At 41.4% G+C, this 17,592-nt stretch overlaps 1 protein-coding gene and 1 long non-coding RNA gene across 8 annotated transcripts; both read right to left on the bottom strand.

Moving 5' to 3' along the window:
* Positions 1-7,114: 7,114 nt before the first annotated feature.
* On the bottom strand, positions 7,115-13,668 carry LOC119269724. Of its 7 annotated transcripts, none has more exons than XR_005133693.1 (9): positions 13,125-13,605; positions 12,932-13,024; positions 12,535-12,703; positions 12,352-12,398; positions 12,100-12,239; positions 10,529-11,180; positions 10,334-10,437; positions 9,538-9,697; positions 7,115-9,385 (listed from the first exon to the last, which is right to left on the bottom strand). It is a non-coding gene; the product is annotated as an uncharacterized LOC119269724 (long non-coding RNA). The 7 variants fall into 7 exon arrangements; XR_005133691.1 differs by having other exon boundaries at positions 10,529-11,168; positions 13,125-13,602; XR_005133695.1 differs by having other exon boundaries at positions 9,538-9,731; positions 10,529-12,239; positions 13,125-13,668.
* A 2,315-nt stretch (positions 13,669-15,983) lies between these two features.
* Positions 15,984-16,681, bottom strand: LOC119269723. The gene is made up of 2 exons (XM_037551625.1): positions 16,394-16,681; positions 15,984-16,280 (listed from the first exon to the last, which is right to left on the bottom strand). The coding sequence occupies exons 1-2, from the start codon at positions 16,619-16,621 to the stop codon at positions 16,104-16,106; spliced, it is 405 nt and encodes a 134-aa protein (XP_037407522.1). The 5' UTR covers positions 16,622-16,681; the 3' UTR covers positions 15,984-16,103.
* Positions 16,682-17,592: the final 911 nt, after the last annotated feature.

Below are 17,592 nucleotides of genomic sequence, written 5' to 3'. Positions count from 1 at the left end.
TCTGAAATGTTTTCACATGGCAATGTTTTGCAATAATGTCCTAAATGTTCCCATGGCAATTTCCTTCTCATGAAAATTATGTAGATAATCATCATAACATCATAAAATGTTCAACAAAAAAGGTTTGGACGCACTTGAAATGTTTTTTATAGTAAAAAATAAAAAAGTGAAACTTTTGTTAGAACAAGCATTCTCTATTGTATTACTCACGTGTAAAGTATCGCGACAAAATGACTTTCATGGTTTTTGGAACGAATAAAAACAAAACGAATACTATATTAATATTACTAGTCACATAGTTTGTACCTGCAATTTTGTCTTTTTACCAACAATTCCACACAATTTATTTTGTCTTGAAACTTTACACGTGAGTAATACACTAGAGAATTTTCTAGTGTATTTTTGGAACCTGGGTGCCATGGCGGGTTTTTTAGTTGGAGGATGCCGTTTAAAAAAATAAACCATGTCAATTTCAAGTTATGTACATAACATGGTAGTTTTATCCTAGGTACCATGACAAATTTTTTAGCTAGAGGATGGCATTTTAAAGATTAGATCATGGCAATTTCAAGTTATGTACCATGGAAAAATTATTCTTCAGGTCATGGCAATTTCATTAGTAACACCATTGGCAAAAATATTTTTCACCATGTTATTTTTTTGGCAAGTGGCACAAAAGGTTTTTTAGACTAAGAACTTTTTCATTAGGCCATGGTATTTTTGCTATTCAGACCATGTCAATTTTATTGTAGCATGGCATTTATTTGTGCACCATTTCAAATTTGTGACATGCTATATCGTACTAGTAGAATGCCCGTGCGTTGCTACGGGCTTATAAAATATTTTGCTAAAGTTATATAAACATGATGCATTTAAAATTTCACATGTAGAGATAGCACAGGCTCAACTTCACTTGCAAAATAAATTGATTAAAAAAAGCAATTTGACAATGTATACATTTAGAGCGATGATCCAACTAAAAATCTGTTACAAATTAAGATATACTTGATGCGATTAACAAATTCTTGCACAATATTAGAAATGTTGTTTTTAACTTCATTAGCACGATAATATTTGAGCAAGTAAAGTAAAAAATGTATTCCTCAACTCATATCTTTTCTTCAACAAGCAATATATGTAGTTTGAGGGGCCTATGTGGGTTTCTCCCTCTTGCTTTAGCTAGCCAAATACAAACGTGCTAACAATATGTACCTTTTCACCCACTCTGTCTCGTGGATGGTCATGAGCATGCATACACTATATGTAAGCATTTATCACCTACAATTTCACATATATAATATAGTAATGTCATTATATATTTTGATTTATATTATTAAGTACAACGTTTATGTGATTGATCTTATATCACCATGCAAGAACTTGTCGTCTTTTATAAGGCATTCCAACTCGTCGTTTGATAACAAGGCATCTTCAATGTCGTTTGATAACTCATCGTTATATCATCATGCAAGAACTCGTTGTTTGATAACAAAAATTCTAGCATGATTGTTTCAATGATGGTAATATCTTTAGTCTTGGTGAATTTTTCTAGCATAGTATAGACGCGACTGCTCATACATACGCACATCCACTCACCCTTATGAACGCACACATGCAAATCCTACCCTTATGAGCACCTCTGAGAGACCGAGCCGACATATCATCTTGAGATTTATGAAGTCACTGTAGGCGCCCTCGTCATCGACGAAAACGTCTCCTCCCATTGAAAGCGCATCGGTGGAAATCCTGAAATAAATCCAGGAATAATGCAAGCAGTAGTATTGAACCCTGGAGGGATGGGATACCACTGACCCTCTAACCATCAAACCACAGTTTGCTTCGCAACTTGGTGAATTTTTGTTCTCTTCCAATGTCGTCTTATGACCGTTGTTGATTCTTTTAAGGTCGATATAATCCACCTCAATCTTTCTCATATTCTACAAAATTGAACATATATGGAAATACAACTGTGAGTACTATATATCATGTGCAACATACGTACAAATATATTCAAACAAATAATTAAGGTCATCTCTAATGTGAGAACTCATTTCCCCTCATACATCGGGCGTGTTTGGACTTCAAACGGGCGCCCAAGGCTCCCCGAGTCTGAGATCCCCCAGATCTAGGCTATATGTATGATTTTCAAATCTAGGCTATATGTATGATTGTCCGAACTGTTCAACATGTTATCTCCAACATGTGGGCCCAACACAAAAGCCGTCGTAGCGGGACATTTCTCGCTAGAGCTCTCTCCTTTAAAACCGGATGGTGCCCACCTCACCTTCGCCATGGCACCCTCTCTCTTTCACACTGTACTTCCCACAGATCACCAAGGAGTCTCCCACCAACCACCCCGCCCTCGTGTTGGTGGCGATCCTCCAGCACCATCAAGGGAGAGGAGGCGTGTGCCGCCCATGACAGCCCCCGAACGAAGTGTTTTGAATCAGAATGATCGAATTGATTGATCGATGGTTACAGGCCCCCTTTTATATGTCCCGAAGAGACATGATGATCCCTCGAGGAGGCGTCGGTTCCAGGAGATCGAAGGGAGGCGTCGGTTGCGGGACAAACCGCAACGACAGTTTGGGCAAGGGGAGATTTTCCCCTAATTACAGAATTATTTTTACACCCCCCCCTAATCTATGCTTGACCATGTAGATCATCTTCACGATTGTCCGGGAAGCTCTATCATCTCAAAAGATTCTCCTTCAAAAGTTCTTCATAAAATCTTTGATGAGATCCTCAAACATATACTCACAAAGAAAGATAGCATAATGTGATGTCATTAAAATGAGGATATCTCAAGAAGAGACCCCCCCTGACACCTGCAAGTCCCTAAGTCTTCGCATGCCAATTCCATGAACACATTTCTGGAATGTAGAATTTGGTAGAGACTTGGTAAATAAATCAGCAAGGTTGTCGCATGATTTGACTTGTAGAATGCTTATTTCCCCGCTTTTCTGAATATTATGGGGGAAAACCCATTTAGAAGAAATATGCTTAGTGATATTACTCTTGATGTATCCTGTTTGCATCTGCGCAACACAGGCCGCATTATCTTCATAGATAATGGTAGGTGATTTTATCGAACCCATTCCACATGACTGTTGTATGTGGTTTATCATTCTGCGAAGCCATACACATTCGCATGTTGCTTCAAATAATGAAATTATTTCAGAATGATTGGTAGATGTAGCCACCAGAGTTTGTTTCGAAGACTTCCATGATATAGCAGTGCCACCATGTAGGAAAACGAAGCCGGTCTAAGATCTAGAATTATGGGGATCAGACAAATAGCTGGTATCTGCATATCCAATCACATCAGAGTCCTGATTTTTCTGGAACTGGAAAGATAGGCCAAGATCCTTTGTGCCTTGAAGATGTCGAAAGATATTGTTTACTCCAGACCAATGACGTTTGGTGGGAGCTGCATTATGTCTAGCAAGTAGATTCATTGCAAATGCAATATCAGGTCTTGTGCAATTTGCAAGATACATAAGCACTCCAACAGCACTAAGGTATGGAACTTCAGGTCCCAACACCTCTTCTCCATCATCCCTTGGTCTGAACGGATCTTTCTCTACGTCTAGAGATCGAACCATCATGGGAGTTTTAGATGGATAGGATTTGTCCATATTGAATTTCTCCAATATTTTCTGGATATAGGCAGATTGGTGTACCATGATTCCTGAGGGAAGGTGCTCAAGTTGAATACCTAAGAAAAATTTGGTTTTACCCAAATCCTTCATCTCAAATTCCATCTTTAGGTGATTGCGTGCTTCATCAATGCCTGGTGTGATGCCGATGATGTTGAAATCATCAACATACACAGAGATGATGCAAAATCCTGTAGAGGACTTCTTGACAAAAACACATGGGCAATCAACACTATTGGAGTAACCTTTCTGAAGAAGGAACTCACTGAGTCGGTTGTACCACATCCATCCCGACTGCCTTAAGCCATATAGTGACTTATTCAGCTTTACATAATACATGTTGCGTTTCACATTTTTATTCGGGACAGATATTCCATCAGGAACCTTCATATATATGTCCGAATCTAGTGACCCATAAAGATATGCGGTCACAACGTCCATCAACTGCATAGATAGACGATTTTGCACTGCCAAAGATATAAGATATCGGAAAGTGGTTGCACTTATTACTGGAGAATATGTTTCAGTGAAATCAATGTCGGGTTTCTGCGTGAAACCTTATGCTACGGGCCTTGCTTTATATCTCACCACCTCATTGTTCTCATTCCGTTTCCGGAGAAAAACCCATTTGAATCCCACAAGGAAAACATTGGGAGGTGTAGGTATTGCTTCAGTGAATACCTTTCTTTTGTTAAGTGAGGCAATTTCTGCTTGGATTGCATCCTTCCATTTAGGCCAGTCGGAGCGCTTTTGGCACTCAACGATAGACCTTGGATCATGATCAGTGAGAAGGGTATCTGCAATCTTTTCAGCAAAATATATGTCGACAGTTGTAGTCTTACGGTCAAATGATTCTCCAGAATCAACATAGTTGGTGGAAATTTCCTGCACCCCTAGTGACTCTTCATGATTTCCCAATACGATCGAGTCTGGGTGTTCCGATGTCCCAGTCAGTTTGTGCACAATGAAACTGGGTTGTGGAGGTTTCCCTTCCACTGAGTGTATACTACCCATCAGGTGTTTGTCAACATTGAGTTGACCTGCATTTACTAACTCCAAGGTTTTTCTCCTCGATTTCCTTTGCTGCTTGCTAGAAGCATGCTCCGGGTCAGAGGTCGTACTACTCCCCCTCTTTTTAGGAATAGGGAGTTGAGTGGTTTTTATTGGTACCTCCACTCTTTCTGGCGTGTTTCTGGCCGGGTTTAAGGATTTTGTAACACCTTTCAAATCAGTAAATGAATCTGGCAGATTATTTGCAAGATGTTGCAAATTAATGATCTTCCGAACTTGAAGTTCGGTCTCATGGGTACGTGGATCAGAGGATGAAATGGAATGAGCATTCCAATCAATTTCCGGGCATTCTTTCTGGTACTTGAAATCTCCCCCTAATGCCGGAAAATGTTCCTCATTAAATATGCAATCAGCGTGACGGGCTGTGAACAGATCCCCAGTCAAGGGTTCCAGGTACTTAATAATCGACGGCAATTTGTACCCCACATAGATCCCCAACTTCCTGTGTGGTCCCATAGATGTCTGCTGTGGTGGTGAGATCGGGATGTATGCAGCACATCCGAACTTACGTAGATGGGAAATGCTTGGAGGATTTCCACGTACCAATTCCAGAGGGGAAGAACTGTGATATGCAGTTGGCCTCAATTGTATCAAGTCAGCAGCGTGTAAAACAGTGTGACCCCAACAAGAGGTTGGTAAGTTGCAATTCGTCAACAAAGGTCTTGCAATGAGTTTGATCCTCTTAATCAATGCTTCAGTCAAACCATTTTGTGTATGGACATATGGAACAGAGTGCTGAACTTCAATCCCCAAAGCCATGCAATAATCATTGAAAGCACGTGAGGAGAATTCTGCAGCATTGTCCATCTGAATTGATTTAATTCGACTTTCAGGGTAATGGGCTTGCAACTTAATGGCTTGCCTCATTATCTTGGCAAATGCATGGTTTCGTGTGGATAGAAGACACACATGTGACCATCATGTAGATGCGTCAATCAGAACCATGAAATACCGGAAAGGTCCAGATAATGGCTGAATGGGACCACAAATGTCTCCTTGAATACGTTCAAAGAACTGAAGTGGTTCAACTTGTATTTTGAGGTGTGAGGGCCTCAAAATTAGCTTTCCCGTGGCACAAGATGTGCACACAAAATTAAAAGATTGAGGAAATTTTGACTCAAGCAAATTATGACCAATGAAATTGCTAGTAATTTTTCTCATCATCCCTATTCCAGGATGGCCTAGGCGATCATGCCAGGTTTGGAATGCGTTAACATTCTGAAAAATTACTTTGTATGCAACATGTTCCACGGGTTTGATGTACGTATAGTACAAACCAGACTATAGAGAAGGAATTTTCTCATGTACCTTTTTGCCATATCCGTCATCTTTAGTAAAGAGTAAATACTCCTCTTTGTTGCCTTCATGGGTTTCAATATGAAAACCATTTTTACGAATATCTCGATAACTGATCAGGGTACATGCAGAATTGGGATACAGTAAAGCATCCTCAATTGTCACATATGTACCACTTGGGAGGGTGAATATGGCACATCCAGTACCAACAATCAGAGTATCGCGTTCAGCGATAGTTAGGATATGTCCATTTATCTTTTTCAGAGTTTGGAAATATTTCATCTCCCTCAGTATGGAGTTTATGGCACCACTGTCCACAAGGCATAATTCCTCTTCCATCGGATTGTCCCCGTAGAAAACGGCGGGGAGTGCTTCCTCTCTTCTCCTTTCTCTATTGCCTTTTGCTCTCGTTGGCCGTTCTGCGTGTGTGATAACGTGTTTTGAATCAGAATGATCGAATTGATTGATCGATGGTTACAGGCCCCCTTTTATATGTCCCGAAGAGACACGACGATCCCTCGAGGAGGTGTCGGTTCCAGGAGATCGAAGGGAAGTGTCGGTTGCGGGACAAACCGCAACGACGGTTTGGGCAAGGGGAGATTTTCCCCTAATTACAGAATTATTTTTAACACGAAGATTGCAGATCTAATATCTCTTGAGCCATTGCCATGTCGTAACATAGTTGAAGGTCGTACATTACCACGGAACAAAAATATGATGTCTGTTGTTGGACATGCAATTGATACACCACCGTACCTGTTATTAAGTGTTAAAGCAACCAACCAATGCATTTATCCTTCTATCCTAATCAAGAAATTGCATGACGACCTTTTTATCCTAACCAAAAAATTGTAGGATCAGAAAATTTCTTGTTTCCCATATACAACAGTGTGGACTAACCCCAGTAAAAGCATCCTTTTGTAGGAAGCTAGTGAACGCATCAAAATAAGTGCAGCATACTTTTACTCAACCACGCATATACATATTCGTTTATGTATTATATATTGATGAACTAACATGCGCCACCTACCTCCTATCCAAATTTTACTGCTCGTCATCTATATCTCTACTACCTAAAATCACTCTAGTAATCTGAAATTAGCTGACCGATTGATTTGCATCTGAATTAGAAACACACAATTGCATTTATCTTCAAAAACATGTATTCTACATGTTGGAACAGGGACCAAGACAATTTCAAAATACAAACGACCATTCGTAAGCATCTAGTGTTAAGAGGTAGAAATACATCAGGTTACTCTCCCATAGTGGTGAAGTGGCATGACTGGAGAGCGGCAACTGCCCGCGGTCGCCTAGGTCGTGAGTCTCAGGTCTCCCCTGGAAGAACATTAAAAGGCAGCAGTTAGGCAATCGGTCAGATATGTCATGAACGCACACAATTTTTCCATAACCATTTTTTGCATTATCTTGGCTCAGATCAAGCACAAAGATCAAAACAGAGAAGTGCAGAAAAATATGATCTGAAGCAAAAGAGATAAGGTTTATGAGCAGACGGAGAGGTTAAGGACTCACGTTACAATCACACTACTATTTGCATCACCCTCCTTATTTTAGCAAAAAAACAAAATAGTAAGTTGTTTGGGTCCAACACACCTTAAGATCTATAATTTATAAATCATCGCTACAAATGTTGTGGTGTGCCTCTTTCCATTATACACTTTGAAATGAATGAATGAAATCTGATTGAGTACATATAAAGTTGAGATGTGTAAGTTCCATGTTGGAAATTTAATCTTTCTAAGGAAAGGATTCAACATGAGGCATAAATCATGTTGGAAACACATCTGTAGCTGGCCCTACTAAGTATGAAAGGATTAACATCATACTACATTTTATATAAATTATGAACTCAGTATAATTTGAAGTGTTATGCTATTGCATACCGGTCCATTTAAGCAAACTTTGTATTTCCCAGATAAAAAATTGCAGTCTAAAAGAGGGAACATAGCAAATTGTAGGGATGGAAAACTATATAGGCATTATGTTATCTTCATTATGTAGCACCCCTACGCCACTTGGAGATTCAGAGATAGACTAACTTGCAAAGTCTGAAGTAGTGTGATGACGCAAATAAAAGCAGCCATCAGTAAGTTTCATCATAAGATAAGATGAATTTGATGCTAGAAAAGTTACTTGAGCATGTTAACAAAAATCCTAATGAACAATTCATAATACCCACAAGAAAAAATGCAATTACTGATGATTCTTATCAGTAGCAAGTTGGCCCAGAGTTGAACAAATATTGTCTTGCACCATAAGATCCATGCATAAACTGAAAGAAAACCAAACGATACTTGATGAATGTACCAGAACCAACTTGGTTAAAAGTGGTCAATCATATATTCTCTTAAAAAACAGTGGAAATAGGACCAGATAATATCACACGTGGATTTGTAGGCTGTGCTCGACAAGGTTCCGAAATTGCACAATAGTATGTCCTCCTATACCTATAAAAAGTTGATGTCCTGCTACGCACTTGAGGATTACAAAGATTTGTATCTACATCACATGACCGTTGAATATACACTCCATATTGGTCAAGTATGTACAGTGGAAGATTATGTGTAGAGGTTTCATTCTCAAGTATGTACATGACCCTTGAATATACACCCCATATCACACGTGGAAATAGTACGCGTGCACGTGCAACGCACGTCTCAACACATATAAATGTTAATATACACTGTATTATTGGATGCTGTACATTTTCACTGGAATTTTAAATATTTTGTTAACTGTAATAACAATCGAGCGCACAATATTGAAGCAGTACTATCTAAAATACATCACACGAACTAAAATATTAGAAATGTTTTTCAACAGAAAAATATTAGTCTTGACACAAATGCTCGAGTACATTCAAGTCCAAAATAAATAGTGATGAACACTAATTTGTCATTGTTCTAATCACAACATCCATTTGAAAGATTTGATGCTTATACACAAAACAAACAAGTATAACATGGTTCTTTATCCGAACCAAACTATTGCTTCCAAAGGTGATGACAATTGTCGCTGATAAATGGGCAGGGGCTACCTACCAAGTACCAAAATTTGGTTGACTACCCGCAAAGCTAAAAGTTAACTCGATTTATAGCAAGGGGACTCTTGCAGCACTATTTGTTCAGACTATCTGCTGGAAGTATGAACATATGAAGCTACAAAGCAAATAAAAATGTCAACAGTAAACCTCTCTTCGAGACACATGATCATAGTCCTCAATGTAGTAGAAAAGCAGTGGAGCAGAATTTCTCGATACCGACTGCATGGCGGGTTACATACATCAGGGAGGAACTACTACTGATAAAAATGCTTACCACCCATGGATTCCATAGCACCTGAAATTTTGGAGTGCAGAAAACAAAAGTATTAGTTAGAAACAATGAAGTACCTAACAAATTGCAAGTTTAAAAATCAAAATATATCTTCCCATACCCCTTTCACCAGTCAAATAATGTGGAATATAATGAAAAGGGGCCTACTTATTTACCTCTGCTTATTTGTCAGTTATGTTCTAAGAGCCGTCCACCTTAGGGTCTTGCTTCTTCATCTTCCTCCACGTATATTTGGTGATAAGCTCCATCTTCTCCAGCTTGTTCTTTTTCAGGACCTTCCCGTTACCCCTTCTTAGAATCATCTCTTGTGGTATCCTTGGCATCAGTATGCAACACTGATAAATTTAGGCTAATGAAAAAATATATAGGGTACTTAAGTGCTTGTATAGAAAAAGAATAAGACATAGTTTGTAGAACATGCCATGTATATTTTTATGGTTCAGAAGAAGAAACTCAGCTACCATTATCATTTATCAATGTCTACCTCCTCTTTTCTCTCATAAACCCACAAGAAGAAACGGAAGCAGTGTACCAGACATTTATGTAAGAGTTCTTAGCACACAAAATCGACTATAAACCGAACCGAGCACAACCTAGTAATTCATAACAGCAGGTGAACATCTTAAATTTTATAAGGCATCTCAATGTAGTAGCCAAGGACAACAGCCTTTTTCGTCTTTAAATTTCCTGAAGCATGTCGAGCTTTCTAACACTAATAATCAATAAATGAAGCCATTTAGATTTGTCACTAAAGAAGTAAATGTAGCATGAGAGAAAAAGTAATTGATTATTTCTTATGATTTCATACCAGAAAGGAAGAAAAGACAAAATATTGGACCAGCAAACCCGGGGCCAATTGTTAATAATCCTATGTTATTTCAACGATAAGTCTCAGTATGCTGTTGTGTACATAATGGTACAGGTTCACATGTATCAATTGAACAAGCTCACCAGATACTAAGCTGGAAATAAGGTCTTCCAGCCCTATCAGTAAGTATAGAATTGTGAGCACCGGATACACAAGGACCATGATCAGCGCAAAGCATGACACATATCTGTCAAAAATACGAAGAAACTTTATTAGGACCAAGTAAACTCTAGATATAGAAGGGGGGAAGTACAAAATTATGACTTTGATTCCCCAACCTGCAAAAAATATTTAACCCCAAGCCTTGATTCCCACTATCAAAGAGTTGCTGCCAAGGATGTTGTGACTGCTCTTATTGTTGGAGTCACCCTCCATGAGAATGAAACCTCTACACATGTCTCCAGTACCTCCGATGAGCAAGGGAATAGGGTGTAACCTAAAATTCTAAATTCTATTTAAATGAAACTGTTTTAACTATACATGATAATAGCATGACCAAGATTGAACATTATACAACTAATATGTGAAAAGAGCAGCATCAGCTATCATCCTGCTACTCCTTTTCCTTATAACCTTGATAAATATTTTTTGATGATTGATACAAGGGATAGGAGACCCAAACCATCATGAATAGAACGCCACAAACAGCATGGTGAGCGGACATGTAAGGAATAAATGTTGAATGGACTCCTCGTTGCAATAAAAATAGCACATTGTGCAGCCCTGTCAATTATGCTTTTTCAGATTGTGCTTGGTTATGTCTATGAGCCACAAGACAGCGGCATCATGGTCCTCCTCCCCAAGGATCACTCGTCCCAGTGAGTTTAGCTCGGGGACCATTCAGGAAGAGCTGGAGAAGCAAGGTAACCGAGTAGCTTCGCCGTGACATCCATTGTCGAAGACGGGGTAACCTATAAACTGATGAACCAACTAAAGTAGTTATATGAATAAAATCACTATACATGAGAGGGCTTTGCAGTGCATTAAGAAAACTACAAAAAAAACTGATGAACAGAACAATAAAATTCAAGCTCTAACAGGTAGACTCAATGGACGGCGGCTTGGTCGGTTAATCACCATCATTTCTATCTACGTGAATATGATTCTGCCCTCTTCAGACAGACTTGCAAAAAATACTGCTACATTGACAAAAGTTGTTGGCATCTCACAAATGCATTTCCTAGTGTGTTTTTGTTGTGGAAAACAAAAGGTCAATTGTTTTCAAGAAAGACAGAGCCATATCTCGCAGAATATAAGTCTCGCTGCAAAGCAGCAGAGAGACTCGAGATTTCCAACATTAAACATGAGAAAACAATCATCGGTATGTACCTTTTTTACCAAGGACTGTGTCTTGCTTGATTTCTTATGCATACAAGCATGGTTTTCTCTCAGGCAGACACGGGAAATTTAACTTGATGCAAAGTATGCAACAAAGAAAAGGAAAATAAATTGCTCTGCATTGTCCAATAGTCTTCATTTTAATACTTTAACTGTACTTCAGGTAATGTGCTAGCATAAAATGAGCTGGTTTTGCTTTTTGTGATGTTTGCTGATGTCAGGCACATTTCATGAGTGAGGAAATGAGTCCAACCATCCATTCATTCTGTGTTCTTTTGGGAATAGCCTAGCATCAAATTCAAGTTTTCTTTAGAAAAGATAAAATCGTTGCATAGTCGACATAGATAACCTCAATACGGTGGAGGATAAAGTACAACTCAGTACCAAGTATTAGCTAGAGAGTGCCCCTGGTTATTTTGTTCCAATTAAACTGAAACTATCGGACAACACGATAGGCGAAAACTCCATGTGCTAAACAATCGAACATCAGCCATGACTCATCGCATCTTACCTGCAGAAGTGGCAAGGGCATCGTTGTGTGAACAATCTGACATCAGATCACGTGTATTTCGAGTCCGCGATGAACTAATTGACCAGTAAAACAACAATCTGGTCCCAGCCCATTCGAGCAATCAAGGCTCTGTTGATGCCCTACACCAATTCCGGAAGAAGAAGGATCAGTGCCCACATTAGCCAAGGAAAGAAATCAAGCACCTTTTAGAAAGGTATAATCACAGATTGACAGTCTAGGGGCTGGACGTACGTCATTTGGCGGATGATGTAGATTGTAGTCCATGCATTGGGGTTAACCTGACGGAAACACACATAAGTAATGAGTTCAGTGATCACCGCGAACAAGGCAGATTCTAAGTAATTTTAACAAATGGAACACAACTCAATCTTCTTCACTGTGGAGCATTTTCACAAGAAATCAGGGTATCCATACCTGAATAGTGTGCCTTGAAATGCCATCCACCAAGTTGTGGATCTACCTGCTTGCTGGTGACCATTTTTAGTTGGAAGTAGATTTTTCATATTTTCATGTTTTGCATTCAACAAATGCAATGCCTGCGCGGGTACTTATGTTAGATCTCAATGTTTTCCGTCACAACAATCTGCATAACACACATACATACAAAATGAGAAGCAATAGAAGGGCAACTAAAAATAATATTAGCAGTAGCACGAGCTGGCACACGCTCACATAGCTAGCATCACACCTCTTGTCTCTCTCTCTCTCTCTCTCTCTCTCTCTCTCTGTGTGTGTGTGTGTGTAGGCATTAGCAGCAACAACATTAGGGACGGCTTTTGTGTTGGGCTCTAGCCAGAAAAGACTGCCTGACCATGGCCTGAACAGAGAGAGGGAAGGGAAGGGCCTTCCATAGCGAGCCATGGCCTGCACGCCCGCCATAGTGCTCCTCCGTCACACCCGCGGCCTGCAGAAACCAACTGCACGGATCAAATCAAAAAATACAGAAGAAGAAGATGAGGTGAGGGGAGGGGAGGCGAGGGGAGGAGGATGGAGGGCGTCAGTACCTTTGATGTCTACGTGCTGCAACCCGTCACCGACGTTGATGTCCACCACATCAGCAACCACCGAGAGAAGGCCGCCGCCGCCGCCGTCGTCGCCCCATCCCCATCCATCCATGGGTGGGTGTTGGGCTAGGGTTTCATCCCCATCCATCCATTGGTCGGGCCGGACCTCCATGGCCGACCTCGCGGGCCAGGTGGACGAGGGCGCGGTGGTGCCGCTGCGGATCTGGGCGCCCCCTCACCTTGTCGCGTGATATGGAGCCTTCTCTCCCATAGCCCCACACCTTGTCACGCGGATCCAGGCTGAGAAGGTGAGAGGCTGGAGCGGCGGCGCTAGAGGAGGAGGAGGCCGACGACGGTGGGATTGAGGCAACGGCGGGGTTGGGGTTGGGGCAGAGGAGAGTGGCGGTGGGCAAGTGCATCGAGGGCACGAGGGAGCGAGCGCCTGACTTTTTTTCGTAGGTTAACCTTCGAATTTTTTGAGGACGATTTTCTGTCGATGAACCGTAGTGTTTCACAACGGGCATCGTGGTAGCATACTGATTTTTTTGTCGGTCTCGAGGGTGGAAGGGGGAATCGCTGGGTTGCGGGAGGTGGGATCGAGGACGAAAATTAACCGTCTTTGATGGGACGAAAATTGATTGGACTCCTAATGGAGCAGTTGGTAGTCTCGCTTTCAGGTTTTTTTCGTCCCACCACTTTCGTCCGGTTTTTTTTCGTAGGTTAACCGTCGTAGATTTTTTCGTCGCCTCCCCCACTTCATCGGTTTATTTTCACTTCACCCTCTCACACAACGAAAAAAACTGAACGGATCAGAACTTTCCATACTGACGCAAATTATTTAGTAATGTCTTTATGTAAAAGAATCAATCACAGTCAATCTCTAAAGATCAAATCTAAATTAATTAATCTTCATAACGTTTGTTTCCTTCCGAATCACGTCCATAACTTTCCTTCCTTGTTTAGGCAGAAACTGTTTGGTAGCAGAGATTAGGAAGCTTCCTATGAGTGTAGTAATAGAAAGTATTTTTTTTCTTGATGATTCGTTTCCATGCATGATGATAGTAAATTAGGCCAACATTCACCACTATTTATCAACGTCATCAATCGTATCCATTCCTACCAGTTTTAAGGGAATCTGCTCGCTATGTCTTTTTTAAGGGGATCCGCTCGCTAAGTCGCCGTTGCACGTTATTTTCACAAGCAATTTCCCTAAAAAAGGCGTGGGTATTGGTAGTTGAACGCCCGCTAGGTTTTTCGCCTGTCCCATCCTCGCGCTGTGCCGCCGCCACCCGCCGAATTTCCAGCCGCCCGAGCCCGTTAACTTTGCCAGCCATCGGGTCGACTGCCCCCGCCCCAAACCCCCATCCCCGAGCACTAGCTATCGCCGCGTTGCCGCCCCAAGCTCCACACCACCGGGAACGAATCAAGCGCCGTCCCGACACCGCCGTCGCCGGCCCAGCACCTCCAGCCTTGCATGGACAACTTCAATGTGCAGTCTCCCTTGCTGCCTCACCTTCTGCCAGTGCATGCAGCGGCGGGGTTGGACGCGTGCGTGCTTGCTAGCTTGCTCTCCGTGCGTACGTACTTGCTCTGCGTGCGTCGCACCGGCCAATGCGCATGATGCGTGTGTGCCTGCTTTTCTGTATGTGTATGCCAGCGTGATGCGTGTGTGCGTTGCTGTGTGTGTATGATATAGATGGCCCGAGTGTGTGCATGCTATGCTCTGCTCTCTGCTGATCTATGTGTTGGTGCTCCTGCTATATGTTCATGCCATACAAATGAAATTTATGTTAATCTTCTGACATGTTGAGTTGGTTCTCTTTGTCTTCTGAGGGGGTGAATGCAAAGCAGTCTATTAAGCCAGACACTATTGTTGAGCTAAATTGACAAAAAAATATTGATAGCCATAGTTGTAGTTTAAGTAGTAGCGAGTTGTCTGATATGTATAAAGAGCCCGTTGCAACTGAGCCCGTTGCTAAATTGACAAAAAAGATCGCCAGTGTCACTTGATATGTATGAAAATATTAAATGTATTATTAACATGATTAATATTGAACTCTTAAAGTTAATGTGGCCCCGTTGCAACGCATGGGCGTTCTTCTAGTAGGGATATGTTATGCACCATGGCATTATTTCAGACCATGTCATTTCTTATCATTTTTATACCATAGCAATTTCAATTTATGTCATATGGCATTTTTTTTTACTTTTTTCAGTACATGGTAGTTTTTTTGTCATGGCAATAATCTTTAAAACTAGTTGCCATGTAATCAACTAATATTTCTCTCCAAATCATGGCAATTTTGTAATTGTATCCTTTTTGTCACATGGTATTTTTTAAAAAAATAATAGCGTTTCATACATCCTCATGGGAAATTCTCACATTTTTTTCTCGTCTCCAAAACATGGCTCGTTTTTGCAAATTACTCATATCGTTTCTTTTTCATATGGCAATTTTGTAGGGAGCGCCTGGAACTCATTCGAGTGAGACATCAAATGGTCTCATTCACGTGACGTATGCATGACATCCTCTTTTCTTGTCCCAGCCCGTTTCCCTCTCAGGCCAGCACTGTCCTTCTCTTTGTCCCAGCCCGTTTCCCTCTCAGGCTCGCACTATGCCTCTCAATAACGGGCCTCTTTTGCTTGTCATTTTTTTTGCTTGTCAGTTTTTTTTGTTGTTATTTGTTTTGGTTGTTGGAGCGCCGCAGCCCGTTTCCCTCGCAGGCCCACACTGTCCCTAATCTTTTGTTTTGGTTGCCATTGTTAAATAAGCCAATCAAAACAAGGACAACTGGGATAGCTGCACATACAGGAAGATTTGGTGCTGGTGTTTGTGCTGCAATGGCATTGAAATAGGCAAATGGCGGAACGGCTAGTCTGTTCAAACACTTTGATCACCATAAAAAATCCCTTCCTAGCGAGAAACACCTAAAATCATCCCCTGCCACGTAACCACACTCTAATAAAAGTTCATAAATGCTATGGTACTCTGAATCTAACAAATTCAGACTTGCTGTACAATTTCTCTAGCAGAGACAGACTTCTAGTATCAAATAGAGATTCCTGGCTCAATGAATCAAAATCCTCATCCCCTGCTGCCCAACCCACTACTCCAACGTGACCTACACAAAATTCACCAGTGCGAGCCGATGCATTCTACAGAACAAAAAATCGCGGCGCTGAGTTGAACGGAGCGGAACCAAACTGGAACTTCGCACACAAACGAAAAAAAACAACATAGAGATAGCGTGATGTGGACTTGGTCTTACTCTATCGTGTGCCGCGTGCTCAGTGTCGCCGGCGCAGAGATCGGGGGCCCTGCCCATGGCGGACGGTGCGTCGCCTGCGCGGAGCTCCCGGGCGGTGCAGACGGCGAGGGACTTGTCGGGCGCGCGGGGCTCCTGGACAGGGCAGACGGCGGGGGCTTTGTCGAGCACGCGAAGCTCCAGTACGGTGGGGATGGCAGGTGGCTCATCGGCGGCGACATCGCAGGCCATCGTCTTCGATGTGCTCGCCCCCGTCTCTGCCCAGCTGTCTCTCTCCCACCGATTCAAACAGTGCCAGCCAAAAAGAGATAGAAGCAGAGCCGCACAACCTGGTGTTATCCGTTGCAAAAAGTTGGACATCTTCCACAAAAACCCTCCAAAAAAAAGTAATACAGTTGAGTTCAAAAAATGGCCTTTATGCTCCTACACAAGAGGTTGTTTGTGTAAAAAAACATACATGAGATCATACCCTGTAAGAAAAATTGATACAAAAAAATATTTTAATAAAAATAATTATTATACAATATTGATCATGGTAAAAACTAGGGACTATATCTTTTTTACAAAATGATGTTATATTAAAACAAAGTAAAAAATCATTTGTTTTGTTCCATTAAAAAAGGGAAAAAATCTCAAAAAAAGGAAATAGTAGTAAATAGAATGTGAGTCAAGCATCAACTTGGAACTGGTTGAAAAATCGTTCCTCAACAAACACACAGACACCAGCACCTCTCAATTACGATTTTGGTTGACTTGCAAAAAAATAAGGATTCGTACAGAAAACAATTTTCCCCCTCCTCCTCCCCCTAGTTGCAAGTCGATGCTCGGCTAGCAACTTCTCCGCCTCCTCCTCGGTTGTGGCTCGATGGTAGACTCGCAAAAACTAGGGACCTTGAGAAACACACAAACACACACACACACACACACACTTTCCTCTAGTTGCGAGTCGATGGGTAACTTGCAACTGGGGACCCTCGACACATGCACACACACACATCCTCCTAGTTGCGAGTCGATGGTCAATTTGCAAGTTGCAAACTGGGCGCCACAAATAAAACACACACACACCCCTAGTTGCAAATCAATAGGCAACTTGCAACTGGGGATCCTCAACAAAACACACACACCACCCCCCTAATTAGAAGTCGGTGGTTGAGATGCAACTGGGGCCCCTTGACAAAAAAAAACACACCCCTCTAGTT

Source organism: Triticum dicoccoides, chromosome 3A (assembly GCF_002162155.2).
Source record: "Triticum dicoccoides isolate Atlit2015 ecotype Zavitan chromosome 3A, WEW_v2.0, whole genome shotgun sequence".
Lineage (NCBI taxonomy): Eukaryota > Viridiplantae > Streptophyta > Magnoliopsida > Poales > Poaceae > Triticum > Triticum dicoccoides.
The sequence above is the reverse complement of the archived record's forward strand: the minus strand, read 5'-3'. Positions and strand labels throughout refer to the sequence as shown.

Excerpts from the sequence above, each read along its gene's own strand:
- LOC119269723 (XM_037551625.1), bottom strand. The coding sequence starts at position 16,621 with ATGGCCTGCGATGTCGCCGCCGATGAGCCACCTGCCATCCCCACCGTA. Across the intron at positions 16,281-16,393 it reads AGCACGCGGCACACGATAGA|AATGCATCGGCTCGCACTGG; the intron begins GTAAGACCAAGT and ends TTTGTTCTGTAG.